Source organism: Glandiceps talaboti, chromosome 1, assembly GCF_964340395.1.
Source record: "Glandiceps talaboti chromosome 1, keGlaTala1.1, whole genome shotgun sequence".
Taxonomy (NCBI): domain Eukaryota; kingdom Metazoa; phylum Hemichordata; class Enteropneusta; family Spengelidae; genus Glandiceps; species Glandiceps talaboti.
The window spans coordinates 20398835-20424353 of NC_135549.1; the positions used below are offsets into that span (position 1 = coordinate 20398835).

At 35.2% G+C, this 25519-nt stretch overlaps 1 protein-coding gene across 1 annotated transcript; it reads left to right on the top strand.

Annotated features, from left to right (window-relative positions):
- The first annotated feature begins 1359 nt into the window (after positions 1-1359).
- On the top strand, positions 1360-24357 carry LOC144436828 (alpha-aminoadipic semialdehyde synthase, mitochondrial-like). The gene is made up of 21 exons (XM_078125689.1): positions 1360-1596; positions 2076-2252; positions 2999-3151; positions 4734-4880; positions 5593-5671; positions 10811-10938; positions 11773-12059; positions 13121-13232; positions 13687-13749; positions 14528-14601; positions 16815-16943; positions 17715-17843; positions 18404-18514; positions 19159-19267; positions 19563-19639; positions 20093-20324; positions 20850-20945; positions 21928-22043; positions 22609-22697; positions 23298-23474; positions 24239-24357. Exons 1-21 carry the CDS (start codon positions 1360-1362, stop codon positions 24355-24357), a joined length of 2841 nt encoding a protein of 946 aa, XP_077981815.1.
- The last annotated feature ends 1162 nt before the right edge of the window (positions 24358-25519 follow it).

Below are 25519 nucleotides of genomic sequence, written 5' to 3' on the forward strand. Positions count from 1 at the left end.
ATGGTCAACGAAAACAATGGACATCGCGTAGTAGACGTCTACTGACTGCTCAAGCGCGAGCGCTCTATTCAACGTTGAAAGCGGCATCTTTTGATGGTCATAAATGCTTATCATTTGTGACTAAATGTCAACAATTTACTATGTTGTACAGTGGTGGCCTATTTTAATTTGTACAACTGGTACCTTATTTCTCATTTAGTGTAAATAATTTAGTCATGTAAAAGTAAGTTGACCTTTACAAGAAATGAAAGTACAGAGAATGTTTTATATCGTGAAACAACATTACTACATTTGTGAGTATATAACCCTTTGTAGCAATATGTCAAACAAATGAAAAATGGTACTTCATTCAGATTATCAGGATATTTTATTGCAAGTTATTTATTTATACTCGAGTGTCATGCATCATAGACATAATAATCTATATCTCACTGTTGTGACACTTTGAAATGTTTACTGAAAATAAATAAAAAATAAAAAAAACGCTTGTTTTCAATATTTTCAGAAGACTTAGTGTTCAGAGTTGATGCAGATACATTTCCTTTATTCATATTCCTTTGATGACTTGTGTGTTGATAATCCGTCCAACACCTAATGGTGATCTCAGCCTAGCTACCCACTGCTGTCATAGCAACTTGACAACAGTCAACACATATTTTTTAGAAACAACATCTCCACAAACAGTGTTGCAGTTGATTGATGCCTTGAATATTAGATACAGACGTTCTGCCTGTAAAATAAAACAAAAATATACATGAAACATGAATGGTAATGTCATCTACTTTCCTATAATTTCAGTGGTTTTTGGAGTGGTTTCTAGTTGATGTTGGTTTGCAGCGTGATAAAGTAACCACATGAAAATGTCTTAACATTTGAAATCCTCTGACTACGAATTAAAAAGGAGATCCTGTATAGTGTCTCTGATTTGAAGTTAGGATGAATTTTGCAGCTGATGAATAACATGGCTTATGTATCAAAAATATTCTATAAGCTACATGAAAACTCCTTTCATACACCATTTCCATGACAATCAATAGTAACAATTCCTTTGAACTTTCTTTTCTGTTTATAAATATTACAAGACATTATCAAAGACAAAAAACATCAGACTTGTTAATGTCATTTTACGAACATTTTATATTTGGTGTCAGATAATTAAATCACTTCATGAATAGTGAGTTTCAAGTTCTTTTCCTTGTCAAAGCTTTGAGCCAAAGGATTGTGTAATAAATTAGAGATTGTAAAAAAAAGGTCAATTACTATCGTGTAGTTGTATGCAAATGCACTTTACAAATTCTATATTCTAGAAACCACAACAAATTTGAATCATTGGAAGGTGTGAGACAATAGTACACAACAATGTGGAAGAACCATACAAAACAGTTATACAGGACAGTATTAACTGCCACCCAAATCCATGCTGACCGATCATTTTCTCGAAAACCCCAAAGACCCCTCGTGATTGCACTACGACGTGAAGATGGGACACCGTGGGAGAGAAGAGCAGCAATCGGACCAAAGCATGTCCAGGAAATAACAAGCCACGGTATCAAAGTATTGGTGCAGCCTTCTAACAGACGAGCTTACCCTATGCAGGTATAATTTAAAAAACAACAACAACAGGATCTTGAAGGAAATACAATAAAGGCAATGTAGAGTTTGTCTAGCTGTAACAGGTTGTTTCCATTTGGATGACAATTTACTTGTAGTAAATGTTTGTGGCTATTATCAGTTTTTAACTAGTGACTTTAAATATGCACTAGTTGAGACTGGAATGTTTTTTTGAAACTGTTTTGTTAGCTATCATGACTTTACTACTTATAATATTATTCATCCTGAACAGTATTGAATCATCTGTGGGTTAATGTATTCGTGCAGCTGTACTATTAAATATGATACAATAAAAACTGATATTTGGGTCCACACCCAAAATTCAACACCCTAATGTGACGTAAAACACCATTTGCAAGTACCGAGAATTGGCATACAGGACACAATGTCAGACACATACATTCAGTGGAAAAGGAAGATTTTTGTTTGCCTGTCTTACTTGACATCATTCTTTCCCTTTCCAGGAATACGAGAATGCAGGAGCGGTAGTCCAGGAAGACATCACGGAAGCTTCTTTAATCATCGGTGTCAAACAAGTACCGATTGAAAAACTTATCCCAAATAAATCGTATGCCTTCTTTTCACATACAATCAAAGCTCAGAAAGAAAACATGCCGTTGTTAGATGCTATGCTAGAGAAGGTAAGATGATTGTGTTCTAGTGAGTTTGCTATAATAAATTGTCTAGTTTTTTGGATGCTTTGTTTATATGCCTTTCTGTGAGTGTAGAATATTGATAAAAACCCCATCATACAATTCACTTACACTCCAAGTTTATGAGATTCCTTTAATTTCTAAGCATTTCTTGAAAGTTTTGGAAATGGTTATTATCCCAGGAAATTCATGCAGAATGACGTTTTCGACATGAAATGAAATAATTCCTGAGAATGTGATAACACTGGAAAAAGTACTTGTTAAATTTCACATAATATGCACTATAAATTACAGGCACTAACTTCTGTGTATTCATGTTAGTACACGTACCTTGTTGGCAATACCCCCTTGATTAGTTTGGTATTATATGAAATGGGGGCCACTCGGGGTGGTGGGTTGCGGGTTGACAACTTTGTGAAATGATATGAGGGGCTCTTCTGGGAATTATAAAAAAGTATCTTTTCGCAATACTTCTCATAGATCCAAAAAAATACCCCTGTCCAGTGTGCCCCCGCCCACCTTATGATTGTCTATGGGAGTTGCCTTTTCCCACGGGATGTTGCAGCATTAACAACTCTCACTGTTTGATAGCACTTAAATGACTTAAGTTTCAAATTCATGTAGTAGAGGTGCACATATTGATTGACCATGAGGACAGAATTTCAGACACAAATATAAACCAGACATGGGAAAGTCACAAGAGGACACGTTTTGGTTTTTTTCTTTTTTTTCAGAATATCCGTTTAGTGGATTATGAAAAGATGGTAGACAGTACTGGTAAACGTTTAGTAGCTTTTGGTAAATTTGCCGGCATTGCTGGAATGATCAATATACTCCATGGAATAGGATTAAGATTGCTGGGATTAGGTCACCATACTCCATTTATGGTAAATATATAATTTAGGTGTTATTCGGCAATATTTATATGGTAAATATATGATTAGGTGCTATTCGGCAATATTTGTCTTCATTCAGCCAAGGACAGTACTTGAGACCTAAGGGGCCTTGTCACTACAAGGACAATACTTGTGACCTAAGGGGCCTTGTCACTACAAGGACAATACTTGCCACATAAGGGATCATGTCTCTATAAGGAAATACTTGTGACCTAAGGGGCATTGTCACTACAAGTCCATAAACAAGAAATTTCAGGTCATGATTATTTTCTGGCTAAATATCGAAAAATATTGGGAAATAATGTAAAATCATACCAACACAGGTGTAATTACTGATAAATAGGGAAATGTAACATGCCAATAAATGTTTTAGCTTATATTTTGCGCACCACAGAAGCAGTTATTCAGACACACATTACCATGACATTGAATGACATATTGTTTGTTCAAACGTGTTCAACTTGGCTTGTTCATGGTATAATAGTTTATGTAAATTCCATGCATTCAATGTTGTAATATTATTTTAGCATGATTAACGGGGGAGACAAGCTGAGTTATTATAATAATAATGTTTATTTATCAGATATATACACCACTGCACATATAATGAAGTACGTCTTGGTTTTGAGAGATACAGACAAGCACGCAGCATAAACAAAAACAAAAACAACGAACATACAATACATTTACATGGAAACGAAAACGATGCACTTGCTGCTGATTTTGACTTTGGTTTATAGCCCGTGATTCTATTGACGCATTTCCAAAGTTCTTGTGTGTCAGTGGCAGAAATATCGTTTTCTAATTTATCGCGATATCGTCGCTTTGCGTGTTTGATTGCCTTCACTACGTCATATTTTGCTTTCTTCATAACCGAACTATCGCCAGATCTGCACAGAGTTGAATACTAGTATCAACCGACCCGTCAAACCAGGGTTTATCATTAGGATAAGTTTTCATCAGCTTCCTCGGAATGCACAACTCCTCACAAAATTTGGTATAGGCATGATGACGTCGGTGCACTCATCAAGGTCAGCCGCAGTTTCGATAAATATGTCAAAGTCTGTACTCGCATAACAGCCTTGAAGTTGTTGTATGACAGTTTTTGTCCATTGAGGAACAAGACGTTTTGTTGTTTTTCTGCGTTTAAGTTGTTGTCTGTACGACGGGAACCAAGTGATCCATGTTATGATCGGAGTTACCGAGCGGAGCACGTTTCAATGAACGATATATTTTTAAGATGTAATGTTTACTGTGTTTTCAAAAATATTCATGGTCTATGGTCTACCTATTCAAACATTCAATTGACTGAACTCTAGTCTGTTAGTCTGTTTTTAGGACATACCTTATAAATGATCCGATGGCAATAAAATGTCAGGGAAATTTCTACATTTCAAAATGTGCAACACAGTTCTCCCCACTAAATCATGATTAGTCAGAGAAATGTGCAATATCCCTATGTTTATTATTGCCTCTATATTTCGTTTGTAAGAAATTATAGTGTTTTGGGAGTGCCGTAAGTTTATTTCATATACTTTGATTTTATACAAACCGTAATGTATTTCATATACAGCATATAGGTTCAGCTCACAACTATCGCAATAGTGGTATGGCCAAACAAGCTGTCAGAGATGCAGGCTATGAAATAGCACTCGGACTGATGCCAAAATCTATAGGACCTTTGACCTTTGTCTTCACTGGTGCTGGTAATGTCTCTCAGGTAAGAGTTTTGTTCTTGGCCTCATTTGACCTTTGACTTCCCCCATGCTAGTTTTCTGGTAAAGTTGGCAGTATGTATATATATGTATGTCTCTTTCTCATTGGAACACCTTAAATTTGATGGGTAAGCGGTCAGTTGGTTAAAACACGTAAGGGTATCAATTGTTTTGGCTCATCATAACACTGGCTATTTAATATATATGTTAATCTATTTTTCTTTTTTTTAAATTAAAATTAACTTCTACATGTTTTTATCTGGAGTTAAGGTAAAATGCACCATGGGACAAATTTCGCTGAAAATCAAAATTCTTGAATTCTTTCTAAACTTTACTAAATCATGCATATAAAAAGCTTGTTCCTGTTCCTTTTGAAATAATAAATGAAATTTGGGGATTCACCATCTTGTTTTCAAGGCAATAATTAATCTTTTATTTACCCATAGAATAAACACAGTATTTGGCAGCCATATTGGATTGTAAAATGAATAAATTTTAATATTTATTCCAAAAATATGTGTGATGATCCCAGACTTTTTTATTGATTTTACCTGAGAAGGGGTTGGCGTTTACTTAAATAAATGAACAGCAATGTTTTAAAGAGTTTATTTCTGAGGTGCATTCACCATTATTGATAAAAAATAATCTGCAACATTAAATTTCTGTTAGATTTTGTTGAATTCAATATTTATTTCTCTCTCATCTGGGTATAAACAGGGTGCCCAGGAGATATTCAAAGAACTTCCACACAAATTTGTACGACCAGCAGATTTGGAATATGTGGCTAAATATGGAGGTAAGAAATTGTTAGTAACTGTACATACCAAATTTACAAGAAAGACGACGATGATGATGATGATGATGATGATGATGTTGTTGTTGTTGTTGTTGTTGTTGTTGTTGTTGTTGTTGTTGATGATGATAAATTCATAATTACGTCAAATGAAGATGTAATTATTTGAACAAGCTGTGAGGTTTAAAATATATTTATGTTGTAGTTCATCCTTGCATAAAGTAGAACATACAGCAGACAGGAGTGTTCATATAGTTACATAAACAATTTTCATACTGATTTTGCATCTCATAACTAGGTAAATGTATGCAATGCTAGAATTAATGTAGGACAAACTGTACTTTGGGAAATAAAGTTTTTGTAAACGTTGGGTTCCTGAGAGTAATTTCATGTTTTACATCACTTACATTTTGTGCATTTATAGAGAAACACATTTATAACTTTCAAATTCCAAAGAGTAAGCTGTGCAGGAACTAAAGTCAGAATGGATACAATTGTTGCTTCTTGAGCTTAGGCTCGATAAACCAAAGGCAGCTTCATCCATGCCAACATCTTTCAGGTAATAGCTGATGAAAGCAGTTGGTGATGCCCTGAATGCAGCTTTCATGATGTCACCAGTGCTAACAGCATTAAACAATGCCCAGGATGGTGCTAACGCTCTTGTATCATGTGCAGTAATTCTGTGTAACTGACGCCTTGTACAGTCCTGGTTGTTATAGGCATAGAAAATAGTTCCTTTTATCCAGCGATAGATAGAGCTTTGATGTGCTGGATAATGGGCATTAGATTTGCATTTTAATGCTCTGTAAAGTCATAAGAACTTATCCTCAGAGTCTGGTGAAAAGGCTGTGAGCTTTGGGACAAAGATAGCTGTGCCTGTGTGGTTTAAAGACTCATTCTTAGCTAGGAACAGCAGGTGTGGTATTAAACTGACCCCATTTGGTTTCCAGCGGATATGATTGGATTCAACAGATAAAGCATGCAACTCGCTTTGTCTACGACCTGTCACCACTGCTAGTAGAAAAAACAGTCTTCTATGTCAAGAATTTAAGAGAGCATGACTGAGTAGGCTCAAAAGGGCTGCCCCTGAGGCTGTCTAAGACCAGGGGAAGGTGCCACGGATTGCCGTTTAATAGGCCTCTGAACAAAGAAGCCATTCACAAGAGCAGAAAATGCAGGGTGACTACCTATTTTAACACCCTGTATCACTGGTAACACTGCTGAGAGTGCTGATAAATTGGAGCTAATAGTTCTGACTTAAAGAGATCTGTCCTCAAAAAGGAAAACTAAGAAATCAGCAATCTGTCCTAGACTTGGATTGCTGAGAGTAACAGATTGTTTATGACACCAACTATAAAAAAGTCCTGATTTTGTTATCATAGAATTGTCTGGTGCTTTGTCTTCTAGCCCACTTGCATATTGTGCAGCTTTTTGTTTAAGACCCTTCTCAAACAATTGCTGGATAATTTCCATGCAACCAGTTACATTACACTTGGGTCTGGATGATAAACTTTCGATTTGGGTTGAGATAGAACATCCTCCCTCTCTGGTAATCTGAGTGGTAGGTCTATTAGGAGGTCTAGTAGTTTTGGAAACCATGACCTTCTGGGCCAATTTGGTGCAATCAACTCTGAGCTTATCTTTTCAAGTGCTCGAGGAATTAGAGGTACTGGTGGGAAGGCATACCGGTATAGGTGCTTTCATGAAATTGATAGAGCATCTACTGCTTCCACTCTTGGGTCTGGAAGCGGGGCATAGAAAACTGGTAGTTGAGTGTTTGCTACTGTAGCAAAAAGGTCTGTGAGTGGTCTGCCCAGTCTCTTGAAGACCTCCTTCACAACTGTTCTGTTCAAAGGCCACTCTGTAGGGATCATGCGGTTTATGGATAGGGCATCTGCAATCAGATTCTTTTTCCCTGGAATATGAGCTGCTCTAGGGTTACACCCTTGTTCATGCACCAATGACTCATTTCCTACACTAGCATGCACAGTGATGGGGAATGAGTTCCCCCCTGACGATTTATGTATGATACTACCATTGCATTGTCGGATCATATCAGTACCCTTTGTTGTATTGTGTGTTTTACAAAGGCCTTCAGGGCATTCCACACTGCCATTAAACTCCAACCACTTTATGTGCTTTTGTTGATGGAAAGTGTTTTCCTGATGCAATCAAGTCTCCGTAGTGCCCCCACCCCTGGAGTGATGCGTCTGTTAACAGAGTGCTCTCTGGGGATGGATGATATAAGGGAACTCCCTTGAAAAGTTGTCTGGTACTACCCACTACCTGAGTGTATCGATAAGTATTGGGTCCATTTTAATCAGTTTGTCTATGGGATGAACAATAGAACGCCATTGTGAGAGGAGGTATAACTGAATTGGTCTCATGTACAACTTGGCATGAGGGATCAGTTGAATGCATGATGCCATCAAACCGAGTAATTGAAGAAACTCTACTGCCGGAAATTGGTTCCTTGTCAGAAAAAGTTCTATCAATGTTTTGAGACTTTGAACTTTCCAATAGACCCTATAAAGTACTAAATGACACTTCAAACATTTCATCATGTTTGCATACAAATTAGACAAACATGTTAATTATGAATGAAACGATCATGATCCGTGCCATGTCCGTACTAGGGCGACATGATGAACATACTGTACTGTTTCAGTGTTCGGGTGTTGGGTGACTTGGTTTGGGGCGGCTGTATCTCCTTGTTTTTAAGTTTATCTTTTCAAATATTATTGCTGAAAAAAGTGCCTTTTAGATGTTCAGAGAGATGTCAATACAATAAAGAAACAGGAAAGAACTACTCTTCAAATAGAACTCATTAATATGCTACCATCAGTACCTGTTCATCCCAGACTTTTTATCCATTGACCATGACATCCAGTACCTCTAGCTAGCTAGCTAACTCTGCTTAGAGCAATAGGCACAGCACTCACTGTGAGGATATTGATTTTGGGTGCAAAAACAGAAATAGAACACCTCTTTGATTGAACCGTGTAGAAATGTTACCATGGATCCTTTTTTTCTTGGGGAGACAGTGTAGGTAATATATAAATTTGTTGAAATTTGAATATTGTAAGGTTACATGATACATAACCTTGGTCATGTCACAAGACACTACTTCAACGAAGTTTTACTTGTACAGTTGAATACAGCTACTGAAACAAATTCTACTGAAACATTGACAGGGTATTGCTACATTGATGAAGGTAAGTATATGGGGGGGGGGGGCTATCCAATGGAAATGAATACTGAACATACTAAATATAGCAACTGATGACCCAAACAGTTGGGGTTTAAAACCTCATTTTCTTTGTTTTTGTTTTATGCTTTGTTTGCTTGCATATATATCACAAGAAACTCAGTGACCACACTATAAATAAATAAATAAATAAATAAATAAATAAATAAATAAATAAATATATAATAAAATAAACATACAAAACAAACTTAACATGTATGCATGAGAAAATAAAAACGTGTTTTTGAAAAAAAATAGTTATATATGATACAGTACATTTACTTGTACATGTATATAGAGACGTGTGTGTACATGTATTACTTAGTACTATATTTATACTTTTGAGGGAGTATATAGAACAACCTGTGTGCATTGTTTTGACAGTGTACAGTGGGCCTGTAATATATGAATAGATATGTATGTACATGTTATTTCAATTTCATATTATCATGCAAATGTTATATTTTAATGTTTACTTTTATTCATTAATAAAGGCTTTGGGTTTTTTGGTTTCTTTTGTCCCCCAGTACATGCTTATGGATGTACAATTCAATCAATTTAAATGAAAGAAGTTCATACATCTACTTTTTTGTGAAATTAGGATTTTTCATTTTTTACTGATTTTTATATTGTTTTTAATAAACATTATTTGTTCACATCATTAAGTTATTTTGGTAGTACACACACACACACACACACACATTTATGTTATGTTTATTGGTTTGGTATGGAATATTTCTTTATCGAGGTTGTAGCTCTGAAAAGAACCATTTGGTTTGGTTGGCCTTCACAAAATCCAGTTGAGTTGGTCTAAATTCCTTAATTCCACAGATAGCCCTAGTAGACAATTATAGTGATTGATTGTTGTCCTTTGGAAAGGCCTGTTTGATTTGGTTCCAGTGAGTAATGTGAGTCATATCCAAAAGTAATAAGCCCTGAACTTTGGTGAGATGTCTTGAGCAGTACAGATTGTGTGTACAGGTATTTTTGACAATCCATTTGACATGTCAGTTGGTAGAAGGATCTCATGCAGGTTGTCTGCAGTCAGTATTGAGATGTCCATCATTGACCTCAGTAGTTGGATTGCTGTCTCTTTACTATTTGTTCTTCTCTTACATGCACTGCTCCTACAAGTAGATGTTGATGATGGAAGCAAAAGTGGCGATAATTGCTGCCTAGTTGTAACACTCATAAATTTGCTGATCTGAAATAAATATAGAAAATATGCCAATCAGTATTTTTGTATGTGTACTAAAGTTTCTGTAAAATGTCAAGAATAAAAAAGAATAAAATTTGTCACTTTCATGTAAGTTTAATTTTGCTGATATTCATAAAGGACAGGTGCAGACTGTTATCGTAGAATTGACTATCAAACACATATTCTGGTTGTTCCGACAAATCCCTCTCTTCTCGCGGCTTCGCCGCTCGGCATACATAAACAGATTAGGGACGATACTCTGGCAGCGAGACTAGTAAGTTGATTGATCTTATAGAAAAATGTTTCCTTTTGGGGAAACTCTTATTGTTGTACATGTTTGTCTCTTCCAGAGGATGATATAATTAACAAGGACTACATGATAGACACCATGCATCCCTATGATAAGCTTAACAGGCAAAACAATAACATGAATAACATAAAACTGATGAAATCTGCATCAACCTCTATCAGAGGCATCGACAGTCGTCTTTGTATCAGTTATCTTGTTTGTCTTTACCTAATTCTCTTTGCATGAAGCTCACTTTGTTCAAGCAAACGCATCATCGTTACTTTACTAGTTGTAGCAGAATATATAAATATTCATGATTTGGTTTATTTGATGGTAATAAGTACTTAGGAGCAAAGGTGATTAAAACTGTATTAATTTGTAAATCAGCTATTCTTTCCTTTGTTCTAGATCATAAAACAATGTATGCCACCGTGATTGATATGGAGGATCATCTGTACAGGAAGAACGGAGGAGGATTTTGCTTCTCAGAGTTTGAAGAACATCCGGAGATTTATGCATCAAATTTCAGTTCCAGAGTGAGTTGATAAAATAGTATCCATTGGTTTTGACCAACCAGAATATATGTTTGATAGTCATTTATGAGACCCGGTATTTAAGTGGCCATGTGGATGAGGATTGGGTATTTATTTTGGACGTTTAATTTATCAATAAATTTTATCATGGCTTCCTACTTGAAAAATCAATATCAAACAACAGTGACTAAGTCTGTGTTTGTAACTCAATAAATTGCAAAAAGGTAAAAAAAAAAATAATGTAAAAATTTGATATTTTATGTACAATAATAAACATTTTACATGTTTTATTTTGTTTTGCAATGTATTGAGTTACAAACAAGGACTTAATTTAGCATACATGTTTTCACATTTGATTTTTCAAGTAGGAAGCCATGATAAAATTGTTTTATAAATTAAAAATCTAAAATAAATACCCAATCCTCATCCATATGGCCACTCTAAAAGCAGAAGTGTTTGAGTTATGCCAGGAAATTTGACAGACCTCTTTCTCCATTTATGATTGAAATGGCAGTGATTGAAATAATGTGTAAATGGCTGAATTGAAATAAATTCTAGGTTACATCATTTGAAAAAAATATAGTGCTAATGGAATATTTGAACCACTGGGTAAACTCAGCTGTGTAAAATGGGGACCTGATAGGACAGGGTTTGTTGTGTGAAGGATTCGATTATATACTTTAGGGGCAGCACAGATTTGTATTCCCTTGGGAGGTTACAATATCTAGGTTCTAGCATTGTAAGTCTGTACCATTATCTCATTTAAGGAAAGGTGACATACAGGTATGCAATATTACACAAAATGTATTAATATTGTTGTTGCTCATTGTTTTTCAGTATGCACCCTGGGCATCAGTCATGGTAAATGGTATTTACTGGGCACCCACTCATCCAAGACTACTCATAAATGAAGACACCGCAGCACTTTTAGATCGTCACACTAGTCCAAAGACAGAGACAAGTGAAGGATGCCCAGGTTTACCTCATCGTCTTCTAGCTATATGTGATATCTCAGCCGATCCTGAAGGCTCTGTAGAGTTCATTGACTACTCTACAAGTATTGAAGCACCATTCTGTTTATACAATACTAGTGATCATGTCCATGAACATTTCAAGACAGAAAGGTAAGTGATTCATTTGTGCCTAGAGGGGGGTAGCTGGAAATCAAGATATCCATAGACATTCTGTTTATATAACAATAGTGATGTCTATGAACATTCAAAAGTGATTTATTTGCGCCTAGAGGGGGAATTCGAAACTGCAATTAAATATACCCAGTCATTTCTCTCGCATGCACCAAGCAATATCACTGAACCTTGCACAAAGATGAGATATAGCAGCTATACAGTATAACACTACTTTGTTTTCGTCATTGTTATCGTCTTACAGTTTTGCTACTAAAATCCTAAAATTCTAATTACCTGCGAGTAACGTTTTGCCTGACCTGGTTGACAGGTTTTGTCAAACCATGGAAGTATAACCCATGGTCAAACTGTCTGTTTGTTATGTCATACCGTTTTGTCTTGGTCGTGCAATACGAACCGTTATAGTCCTATGCTTTACCGACCTGATGACTTAGCAAGGATAAAATAAATAACATAGTTTAGGAAGTGTCGTTTTAAACTATGGCTAAATTCAAGTATCCAGCCCAAAAAAATGTGAAAGGATTAGCACTTTACTTTGAAGGTGGTTTGCTATCTGAGTCTCACCAGTACATTACATAATTATACATTCCTTATTTGGGCACATTTTGTACACGAATATCTAAACATACACTTTGCATACCGTATGCTATTAATTGTGATCTTTTGAAAGTAGCCTCAATGTGTGATTCTCAAAGATCATTAGTGTTTTGTTTATGGGTAGTTCTGAGTATCTCTGAGGTATTTTACTGGGTTCCATATCAGTGTGTTTGAGGGACAATAAGTGTGTAAAGTCTTCCTGTTCCTTAGGTATTTTACTGGGTTGCCACCAAAACACATTCATTCACTTCCAAGAAATATTTTGACTCTGAGTAGAAATTTTCAGTAGTAAGTAACCCAGAGTCTATGAACATTCATTCTTGGATATTGTACAAAGTATTGGAATCGGCTTTGCCTGGTTTCCACCCTCTGTTACCGTGTTTTCCAAATCCTAGTGTAAACACTGACTATTTTGTTCTGTTTTTGCTATGTTTGTGTTGTAGTTTTTCAGGTGAAGGGGTCTTGGTGTGTTCCATTGACAATATGCCAGCACAGTTACCAAGAGAGGCTACAGACTTCTTTGGGAATTTACTGCGAACCTACGTAGAAGAAATGGTGAGTTAAAGTATTAACAAAATACTGTCAGTCACAAAGTCAGTAAATGTAAGCGTACAATAAGCAAGTTGGCAAAAACATGATAAGAGAATTTTGAAGTGTGATTTGAAGAACTGAAAAGTTTTGTATACCGGTAGATAGGGTTGGTGACATTTACTTTTACATTTACAATTTTTTTGTTTGACATTTATCAAATATAATTTCCTTTTGAAGTATTTGTACTGACAGTGTTCAGATTATGTCCCTTATCATGTACACGCATCATCTCAAGGAACTCATCAGACATGTATGTGCAGTAGCTAAATATAAATATTCAGGAGTCTATATTATTATCTTCAAATAAAAATGACTATAAAAATTACCCCATAGATGTACAAGTAGTTGTTTTATACAATTTCTCTCACTGGAGCAGAGACCGTAATCTCTAACATTTTACTTCTGTTAATTTCCTCAGGCAACAATGGATGCAAATCTTCCTTTGGAAAGAGAATCTCAGTTGTCACCAGTTGTCAGAGATGTGAGTATATATAAGTCTAAAATACCACAAAAAAAACATGGTTTTATTGCTTTCTATAGATAGACAAAACAAATTCTGATACATGTTTTAAATAAATTATAGAATTCTTTTGTTTTAGTTTTTTCACCACTTAGAAACACCCAGGATAACCGAAAAGTTTTAAATGTAGGTGACTTTCATTTGATATTATAGATTCGTTTAATTGTGTATCATTTCTATATTTTCTAGATTTAGTAAAATTTGAAAAAAAAATCACCTCCTTTAAATAACACGGATTTCTATACAACTTTATGTAGTGACGAGCACTAATCTCACCATTAGTTCTACTATATGTTGCAATGAGTAAATAACTGTTGACAATTGGTAGGATGGCTGTACAAAAAAATAGTAAGACAACTGGAACAAAACTCTTTTTTACTGCAATGTTTGTGATTTACTGTTGATTTTAACTTTAGATAATATTTGAATGAAAACTCACCACAGTCAAAACTTCCCTTCACCTTGACTATATACAACATATATTCATGTCTAAATAGTATAATTAAAGTCACTAATAATGACCCAATGCCTATCTAATATCACCCAGTGTTTTTACTGCAGTTTGGAAATTCCGGTAAAGTTTGCGAAGCTTTCTATTCCATGTACCATTATTTTGGTGGGAAACCCCAGTAAATTGCCAGGAAACCTCAGGTAGATTTTACCTGCTAATCACCCTGAACAAAATAACAAAAAACACTGTCACCTCTATTAGTATAGTCACATTCTATCATTTCCATAGGCTATCATATGTTCCAATGGTGAACTTACTCCAAAATACAAGTATATCGAAGACCTGAGAAGGAAACGTGAAATGTGAGTATAACATCTAGTGAATTTTTTTTTATATTTTAAAAAAAATCTCTATTTCAACCAATTAATATGACACATGCTATACATCTCAAAATAACAAGATGAAATTGCTAAATATTTTTAAATTAATACTACCATTTGTGCTGCTTTTATGAAGTTCTGATTAAAGTGGTCATATGGATAAAATTGATTTAGATATTAAAATTGTTTTAGATATTAAAAATTGTTTTAGATATTAAAAATCCAAAATAAATATCCAATCCTCATCCATATGGTCACTTTAAAGGGTCATAACCCAAGTTTATATATTTCTGATTAAAGGAACATAAGCCATTTTCGTACTTTTTTCTGGGGTAATTTTTCCTGCTTATTATAAAGAATTTTTGTACTTACTGACGCATTGTAAACAATTGTTTGTTACCAGCAGATGTTATACCTGGTATTTAGGCATGGCATATAAATGAGTCAGTGAACAAAATTGGTATGTTATGTAGGAAAATATGAAGGAAAGCCATGTTAAGCCATTCACTAAGGCCTAAAAAAAATAATAGTTTGGTTCCGGTCACCCGACCCCACCTAGCTTTTCACTGCCGACCACAAAACTTTTTTTAAACATATCCAAGACAAAATTAATAGAATTGCAAAAATTGTGAAATCTCACAAGAAATAGTGGATGTGGAAACTGACATCAACTTAAAAGACAAAATACCAGATTTAAACTGAATGCCTCCCATAAGGGAATCACTAATTATGCAAATAACTCATTAAACTAAAAAAACTATGGTAACAGGCTTTGTTTTTTGGACAAGCGTGCTTTCTTAGGTTAATGTATGTAGAGTGTATGATACTGCTTAATTACTGAATATCATTCATTATTCAAAATACTCATTAAAGGAAAAAAGTTGTAGCAACAAACTTCATAGGACATGTGCGTATTATTATGGTTGATGTAATATACAAAATTTGAAGCTTGCATTTTTAAGATAAAACCTAGTTACCTAAAATCATTAATTATGCAAATTTTTCATTAAAACTAAGCTATATAAAAGATTTTATAGGACATACACAATTTGTTATGGTTAATGTATGTACTGAATTGTATTGAAATTGAAGTATGCAGTCGTAAGATATAGCCTAATTACCAAGAACCATTAATTATGCAAATTATTCATTAACACTGAAAGGTACACTAACAAGCTTTACAGGACATATGCGATTGTTATGGTTAACGTGTGTACAGTACTGAATTATATTGGAATTGAAGTATGTATTCTTAAGATATAGCCTAATTACCGAAAATCATTAATTATGCAAATTATTCATTAACACTGCACGGTGCATCAACAAACTTGATAGGACATATGTGTTTTCTTATGGTTAGCGTATGTACTAAATTATGTTGAATTTGAAGTATGTATTCTTAAGATAAAGCCTAATTACCAAAAATAATTAATTATGCAAATTATTCATTAACGCTGTAAGATACATCGACGAATTTTATAGGACAAATGTATGTTGTTATGTTTAACGAATATACTAAATTATATTGAAATTGAAGTATGCAGTCTTAAGATATTGCGTAATTAGTTGATTGCATTAATATGCAAATTTCTCTAATTAAACATTAACAGATCTGGCTCAAAACCTAAGCAGGTCTAGCTATTACCCTAAAGATTAGATAACCCAAATTTCATTACAATTGAGCCAGCCGATTTTTAGAAAATGATGACACAGACAGACAGACACACACACACACACACACACACACACATTCCCCTTTTAATACCTCACGTAAAAACTGTTCTTCCAATCTGTAATGGTTTTACATCTGATAGGAAGAAATAAATAACACAGAGACCATTTGGAAAACAATGGAAAACCTGACCTAGACACTCACACAGACAAAATATACATAATAAAATCAAATAAAAAATCTACCTATCCCACCTATTCTAAAATTGAGTGTAACCGGAACCACAAAATTCTTTTATTAGGCCTAATACTAAGAATACCTGAAGACAATTTGTAATGTCATCAAAGGTATACCTTGACATCATTCACGATCAGGAGTATTTTGTAAACCCTTTGGAGTAAAAAAAGAACCCAAAACCTGTAAACTCAGCCACTATCACTTCAAATTCTTGTCAGCTTAAAAAAAAGCTTTTAATACACGTAATACATTTACTTAACACTTTTTTTGTGTCCATTGTCAACAGAGGGCGCCGGGCAATCCAAGTGCCGTCGATCTCAGCATGGAAGAAAGTTCTGGTATTAGGAGCTGGTTATGTATCGTCACCTCTTATAGAATATCTATCTAGAGACAGAAATGTAGCAGTCACTATTGGTGAGAATTATGCATGAAATCATCAATTTTATCGTCAGAAGTCTTGGGGATTGACAGGAGTGTTCAGCTGTCACAAGTCAAGGATAGTGTATGGTGTATGAGACTGGTATATAGATTGTTGCAAAAAAAGGGAGTGGGGAGGGAGATGAGATGAAATATTGGGCATTTTATGAAGCTATTTGTAGATTGTGTTATTTGAGGGATGTCTCTTAAATCTACATTCTATCACAGAGAGACTCACCTAGTACTAAATCTACATTCTAGTGTCACAGAGTGACCTGCCTAGCACTAAATCTACATTCTAGTGTCACAGAGTGACCTGCCTAGCACTAAATCTACATTCTGTCACAGAGTGACTCACCTAGCACTAAATCAACATTCTGTCACAGTGACCTATCTAGCACTAAATTTACATTCTGTCAGAGTGACTCACCTAGCTCTAAATCTACATTCTGTCGCAGAGTGACCTTTCTAGCACTAAATCTACATTGTCACACAGTGACTCACCTAGCACTAAATCTACATTGTCACAGTGACTCACCTAGCACTAAATCTACATTCGGTCACAGAGTGACTCACTAGCTCTAAATCTACATGTACATTCTGTCGCAGAGTGACCTTTCTAGCACTAAATCTACATTGTCACAGTGACCTGCCTAGCACTAAATCTACATTCTGTCACAGAGTGACCTGGCTGCCTAGCACTAAATCTACATTCTGTCACAGAGTGACTCGCCCCAGCAGTAAATCTTCATTCACTCTCTGTTACAATTTCAGCAATACGTTCTGAAGCTGAGAAGCTAGCAGAGAAGTATCCCAATGTTGTGGCTCATGATGTAGATGTACTGAAACATGTAGGATTTCTACAGAAATTAGTTAAAGATCATGACTTAGTCATCAGGTAAAAAAAATACACAATCCATCAATGTTCAATGAGACAAAAAGTGTGTTTTATCTATTTATTTACTCCATCGCAATATTTTCTTCAATTTGTAATCAGTTCATTTTCACAAGCCAGAGTAACATTTTTCCATGGACAGGGGCATCAGTTCTTCTAGTCTGCAATTCAGAATTTTCTTCAATTCAGTTCTTCTGTTGTCTATATTCATGTATTACTATATACGTAGTATAAATTTTTCAGTTTCATACACAAAAAGTTTAAAAAAGCTGTACCTGAAGCTTTCATCCTTCCAACAAGGACTTCATCAACAAATTGAAGTCATTATGCTTTGTTCTTGTAATTCTCATTAATTTGGGGTACATAAGATAATTATCTATCTTGTTATTTTATACCAACATAGTTATAAAATTTTGAAAGCATTTATACTCAAACCTCAAGAATATCGCTGATATTCATCCCAGATTTGAAACTCTTATGTTATATTATTGCTGTTTTATAGTGGTACAGAATTCATTAAAATCGTTGTAACTAAATCAATAATTTATGTTTTGTGTTTACAGTCTGCTGCCATATTCTCTGCATCCAATTGCGCTAAAGATGTGCATCCAAGAAAAGACTAACCTGACAACAGCAAGTTATCTGACACCAGCCATGGCAGAACTTCATCAGAGGTGAGACTTGAATCAGTATTTTACACGAAGCCATTGGGAGGACAGTTGGAGACTCACTGCCAGGAACAAAAATAGTACCACAAAAAATAATCAACATAACCAGAGACAAGGAAGAAAACACAACCAGAACAATTCAAACAAACAGTTACAACTTTGAACAGAGTACAAGAGACAGATACATCAAGGACTAATACAACATTTTTGAACACACCACATCCTAGTCTGATATGAGACGTTGAGTAATATATGAAAGAAGAGGAAGAAGAAGAGATTTTACTGGGCATACGTACCATTTGTTAGATATTGTTCCTCAGTGTTTTCTTTGTATGACTAGGGAAAGTATAGGTGATATGATTGTCATTTGTCATAAAATGAGAACACGTAGTTACAAGATCTGCATATCACAGGTAATTCTTGGATGATATTTTAAAACGTTGGATAATACAAACATTCATCATTTTCAAAACATATTGGTATATTTCATCATTTAATATCATACACCATATCTACCTAGTCTTTGTGACCTCAATTGACCTTTCATTGAACTTTGACCCTATATGTTTGCCTGTTCTTGATATGGTAATCTAATGTGTGACCCTAATTGACCTTTCATTGACCTTTGACTGTATATCTTATGTTCATAGTGCTTTGGATGCTGGGATTACTGTAGTGACTGACATTGGTCTAGATCCAGGAATTGATCATATGTTGGCCATGAAATGTTTTGATGAAGCCGCTACTCATGACGAAACTGTAAGTTTATCCTTTTGATATATAGTTGATTTCCATGCCAACATGCTGATGAGACAGTCTAAGCTTGCACTTGGCAGTGAACCCAACATCAGATGTACAGGGTGCAACTTTAATGAAATTATTAACTCCCAACTTATTGAAAATCAGTGTACATATTAAAGTATGCTAAGCAAAGTACACAGTCCGGAATTCTATATATGGTACGTCGTGTTGTAGATCAAACTAGCATCTTACTATTTTAGAATGATACTTGTATGTATGTGTGGTGATTTTTCTCAGTTCATTTACTTTACAGGTCACATCCTTTATATCTTATTGTGGTGGATTGCCAGCACCCGAGTATTCTGATAATCCTCTGAGATACAAATTCAGGTGAGTTGTATAAACCTACCTCTACTCTGTGTGTGTGTCTGTGCATGTCTGTGTCTGTGTCTGTGTGTACATGTGTGTGTGTGTGTGTGTCACGTACTGTATAATATGTCTGTGTTTATGTGTCTTATCTGGCTGTGTGAAGCTGTCTGTCTGTCTGTCTGTGTGTGTGTGTGTGTGTGTGTGTGTGTGTGTGTGTGTGTGTGTGTGCGTGTGTGTGTGTGTGTGCGTACTGCATCTGGATTTCTATTTACTTGTGTGTGTCTGTACTTAGTGCATGTGAATGCACATGTTACAGGTTTGTAGGGTGCAGGCATATGTATGTCTCTCTGTGTGTAAAATAAATTGAAAAATAGTCAATTAGTGCCTGTTATATTATATGCTTGCATGAGTAAAGTGTTGTACGCTTGATAAAGGTGCTGATTGCGATTGTTCTCCTTTAATTTTCTCCCATAGTTGGAGCCCCCGTGACGTATTGTTAAACACAATGGGTGAAGCCAAGTACATGAAAGATGGAGAGGTTATTCATATTCCACCAGGGGGTGCACTCCTAGACAATGTAGAACATATGAACTTTCTTCCTGGTTTCAATCTGGAAGGATTACCAAACAGAGACTCTACTGTATACAAGGAGGAGTATGGTATTCACGCTGCCAACACAATTCTACGTGGAACACTTCGGTACAGAGTATGTAGTTTTTATCCTCTGTAGCTGTAGATAACAAAACAGACAAATGCTCATATACTTTGCATACATAGATATGTCAGTTGCCAAGATGATAATCAAGCAAGAATGATTGGTCATAGACTCAGGATTACTTGTTACCAATAAAAATGTTCTATTTGGACACAAAATATTTAAAAAATCAAATCCCAAATCTTTGTGGCTTTCTCTCTAGCATTGCCAGGGTTGCAGTAACAGTAACTATATCTGCAGCATTTAGACAACTTTTATTAGAGGAACTGGCATAAAAAAAAGAAAGGCAAATGTGCTTGCACAAGACTCTGAAACTGTAAGATATGTTGTGCTGTTACACACTCATCAGGTCTGAGAGAGGTAGGCCCATGGACATTGCTGGGACACAGTATATCCTACAGACTACAGGCTATTAAACTGCAACATATTATCATATTGTGGTGTGTTAGCGCCCTCACAGGGCAAAAGATAAGTGCTTTTGTTTTAATGAGGTTTATGTGTAAATGTTAATTGTAGGGTTACTCTACCATTGCTAAAGGCCTCCAGTTAATTGGTATGATAGATGCCAATGACCACAGTGCTCTCCAACCTACTTCTGGTCCTATTACATGGGTAAGTATAAGAATCATAGTTATCATGTGTTTACACTTTGCTTCAAGTCATTTGGACTTTGCAGCTGTTTAGGTGTACCTAATGTAGGATAGGTTCATGGTTACACACAGATTGGTTGGAACTGAGCACAGCACTTGATAGTTGTGTTGGTCATGAATACAATGTAATTACAATGTAATACAATGTAATTAGTAGTAGAGTAAAGTTACCTTTTTTGGAATCTACTTTGAAACGAGTATAGCTTTTGTCTCAAACACTCGGATGTCATCAGCCCTATTGTGACTAGACTATATGTGGTAAATATATGATGTTTTGTGGTGTGTTGTTGTTGTTGATGATGTTGTTGGTGTTGTTGTTGTTGTTGTTGTTGTTGTTGATTGAGGATAAATACCTTTTGTTGTTCTCTGTATTCTGTTATGATACTACCCAATGGTTGATAGCTGTACATAGCCCAAAGTTTTAAATGAAAATTAGTGTCATGTCAGGAAAGTCAAAATTACATAATTTATACACATGAATGGTACTTGTATATCTTATGTACAAAACATGTTTCAGCTCTATATAGTTTGTGACATTTGGTCAACTTTGGTAATTTTAATACTTATTGGTAATTTTAATAGTTATTGGTAAAAAATAGCAGTTTGACAGTACTGAACATCTGTCTATTCAATCGTTAACAAAAGTTTCACTTGGATGGTTGCCAGGGAGATGAAGTATACATGACCCATTCAATTGTGTTGTTAAAGGCCACAGTGTGTTATGTTTCATAAAACATTGTGCAGTGCTTTGAGCACAGGGAAAATGTTATAAAAATGTGCACTATTTGTTAGGATCCAGAAGAGTATGTGATATACATGTGAGTAATTTGTGAAAACCAGTGACTATAAACTAAGTCAAGTTCAAGGTCCATCTTGATATTTGATGTATATGGTAATGCACGAATAGATGTTGAGAGCTAAACATCATCTTGTTGTCTCTACAGAAAGAATTAGTGTGTGTCCTTCTGGGGATACATAGCGACACATCTACTGACATTCTCAAAGACGCTATCTATGAAAGAGTTGGACGTGATCAAAACAGATTAGATGGCATTATCAGGTATGAATTAATGTTTGAAATTGACCCTTTCTAAATTAGCACCCCTTTAAGTGATATATTATAAGTATTTATTGGTCTATCAAAGCAGAGGTTGAAGGCACCATTTGATGAAGAAAATCATATAGTTCTAAGAAGAAGTATTTACATATGACTGTGTATGTATTAGAGTGTGTTATACATTTATGCAAAGAGAGAGAGAGGGAGAGAGAATGCATGCAGTCACACACATACACAGACATACACATACACACAAGAATTACAACCTGGAGTAAGGTACATATTGGAGAGATACTATTAGCATATTGATTTTATAGTGTTCTGTGTCATTTGGTCATGTACTTGTATTAAAATTGTGTGGCCTAATCCAAACTGTCATGTAAGTAGTCGATGCATTGTATATTGATTTATGTATTAAAAACCCCACAAATCATAACCCCCACCACACATGCATGCACGCACGTACGTACATATGTACGCATGCACACACACACATCAGAATTACAAATTAAGTTATGTACATATTTGTGATCTGCTATGACAAATATGTGATTTTATCCTTAACTAGGCTGGGTCTACTGTCAAGTGAACCAGTACTCAAGAGAAACACACCTTTGGACACCATTTCCTACTACTTGGACCGGCAACTTTCCTATGGTAAGATACAACACTATCAACATTTAACCTTTCCAGAAAACACAGGAACATAATCCAATGACAAGAGAAACTGATTGCAATTAGAAACCCAAATAGGTAACATTTCTGCACTAAATGCAACTGAAATGTTTTTTTTGTTTGTTTTTTAAACTGTTCCGTTAGATACAATGAGAAGACTCATAAAATTATACACCCTAAACAGTATTGAATCACCAATATATGGGTAAACATAGCCGTGTAGTTGTACAAAAATATGACACAATAAATCCAATCAAATTAATGTGTGGGTCCACACCCAAACATCAGTGACCCAGTACAATAACGATGTCAACATGTTACTATACTACTTCTGGATAAAGTTGACCACTAATCAACATGTACAATGTTTAATTACTGGCATTTTGACAATTTTCAGTGAATATATTATTGGTTGTCAGATTGAAAAAATAATACTCTCGTTACACATGTTTGCTTCTAAATAAATTTTAGTTTGTTTCTATACATGCATGTACTAATCCAATAGCCAATATGGAGCCTTGTATCAGTTAAATTAATATAAAATATCCTATCTAAAAGTAATTTTTTCAAAAAAAATTTTAGGTGCTGGTGAGAGAGATGTGATAATTTTGAGAAATGATGTAGGTATTAGACAACCTACTGGAAATGAACTCATTCATCACATTGATATGGTAGTATATGGTGATCCCGATGGATTCTCTGCTATGGCAAAGACTGTCGGCTTTCCATGTGCAATTGTTGCTAGAATGGTACTTGATGGTAAGTTCATTTTGTACTTGTGGCTATCTTTTTTGGAATTTTTCAATCAATCAATCAATCAATCAATCAATCAAACAATCAATCAAACAATCAGTCAATTTTCAATCAATCAATCGATCAATCAAGCAATCGATCAATCAAAAAGATTTCTTATTGCACCAGATTCCAAAAGCCATGATAGTTCTGTTCAATATTGCTATAACCCACAATCCACATTGAATGCTTGTTAGAACAGATATGTCTGGTGTGATCTTGAAAGTGGCCAGATTTTATACATGTCTTTGTATTTTGACATATGAAAATGACAGCAGATAATTTTGGTGGTATACTACACTGTGTTGTGATAGTGAAAAGACTTGCATTCACTCCCAGGGTCCTCTCTGCAATGGTAGTGCATACACTATTGTGTGTTGTGACAGTGAAAAGACTTGCATTCACTTCCAAGGCCCTCTCTGCCATGGTAGTGTATACACTATTGTGTGTTGTGATAGTGAAAAGACTTGCATTCACTCCCAGGGTCCTCTCTGCAATGGTAGCGTATACACTATTGTGTGTCGAGATAGTGAAAAGGCTTGCATTCACTCCCAGGGTCCTCTCTGCCATGGTAGTGTATACACTATTGTGTGTTGTGAGAGTGAAAAGACTTGCATTTACTCCCAGGGTCCTCTCTGTCATGGTGGTGTGTAACCACTTGGCTAAGCATTCTAAAATTTAAATTTAACTATCATGGCAACTCTTAATTACTGTTAATGTTTGCATTTCAGGTGAGATTGATCAGAGGGGAATGGTCAAACCATTTGCAAAAGAAATCCACAGACCTATACTTCACAGACTCATAGATGAGGGCATCACAAGTTCTGAAAGTATTGAATATATCAACTGAACATCATGAAGGCAAATCAAAATATTGTTATTTTATTCACATCAGATGAAACCTGACTGTATCTCATCTCTTTCAATAGCAATAAAATTTAGCTTTTAAAGCTTTACAATGACTGACAATATATTATATATAATAGTTTTGTGTTTTTGTGTATGTATGTATGTATGTATGTATGTATGTATGTATGTATGCATGTGTGTGTGTGTATGTACGTATGTATGTATATTATTGAAACAATGATCTTTATCTCAATATCAAAGTAAGGGCTATGTCATAATGTGTTCTTCACTTTAAACAAATTTTTTTCTTTGTATTTTAGTTTACTGTTTAGTTTACATTGTTTTGAGTTTTGAAATAATGTGTTTGAGGTAAGATCTTACAACAATGGCAAATCAACTAATGGCAAACTAACACAGTCACAAAGTAAAATTATTACAACCAGTAATACTTAAGTAAAGCACTTTCTCTGTGTGCTACACTCGTTTGTAACATTCATATCAAGGTATAACAGTATATTCAATTGGTTTATTTACAAGCCTAGCACGTGGCCTTTCTAATGACTGGCCAATCAGCAAATGACTTTTACACTTGATATGGATAGTATAAATGATTGTGCAGTACCGTAGCCAGTGGGGAGGGGGGGGGGGCAAGGGGGGCAGCTGCCCCCCCCCCCCCCCGAGATTTTGGAAAAAAGAAAGAATAAAAGCAACATTTTGAATACATAGGGATGTTATTAAAATCGTTATTTACATGACAATTCCTAGCACATGCACGATTTAAATTGATGGTTCACTAAAGTCAAAAGTGACTGTACACTGACTCCTCGCTAATATGTATCTTATATCGCTATTGTACGCTGGCTTAACTAGGAATAAAAATGTGTCCAGTTAAAAATTGTAACTTTTTGCAGCAATTTAAAAATTTCTTTGTGCGGGAAAATACAAAAGAAGTGCGCACATGCACTGTCCATTTTCCGCAAGTAACAGTGTAAGATCCACTCTTTGTGTTCGACGTTGTCTTTGGTTAAAATGTTGTTTGATATACTCATGACACATGTATAATCACAAGTCCACTTTAGTCCAGTGGTAACGTTTCTGTATTCCAATCCAACGGTTAATTAAGCATATCTATGTCTAATAAATGGATGGGAGACTAGTAGAAG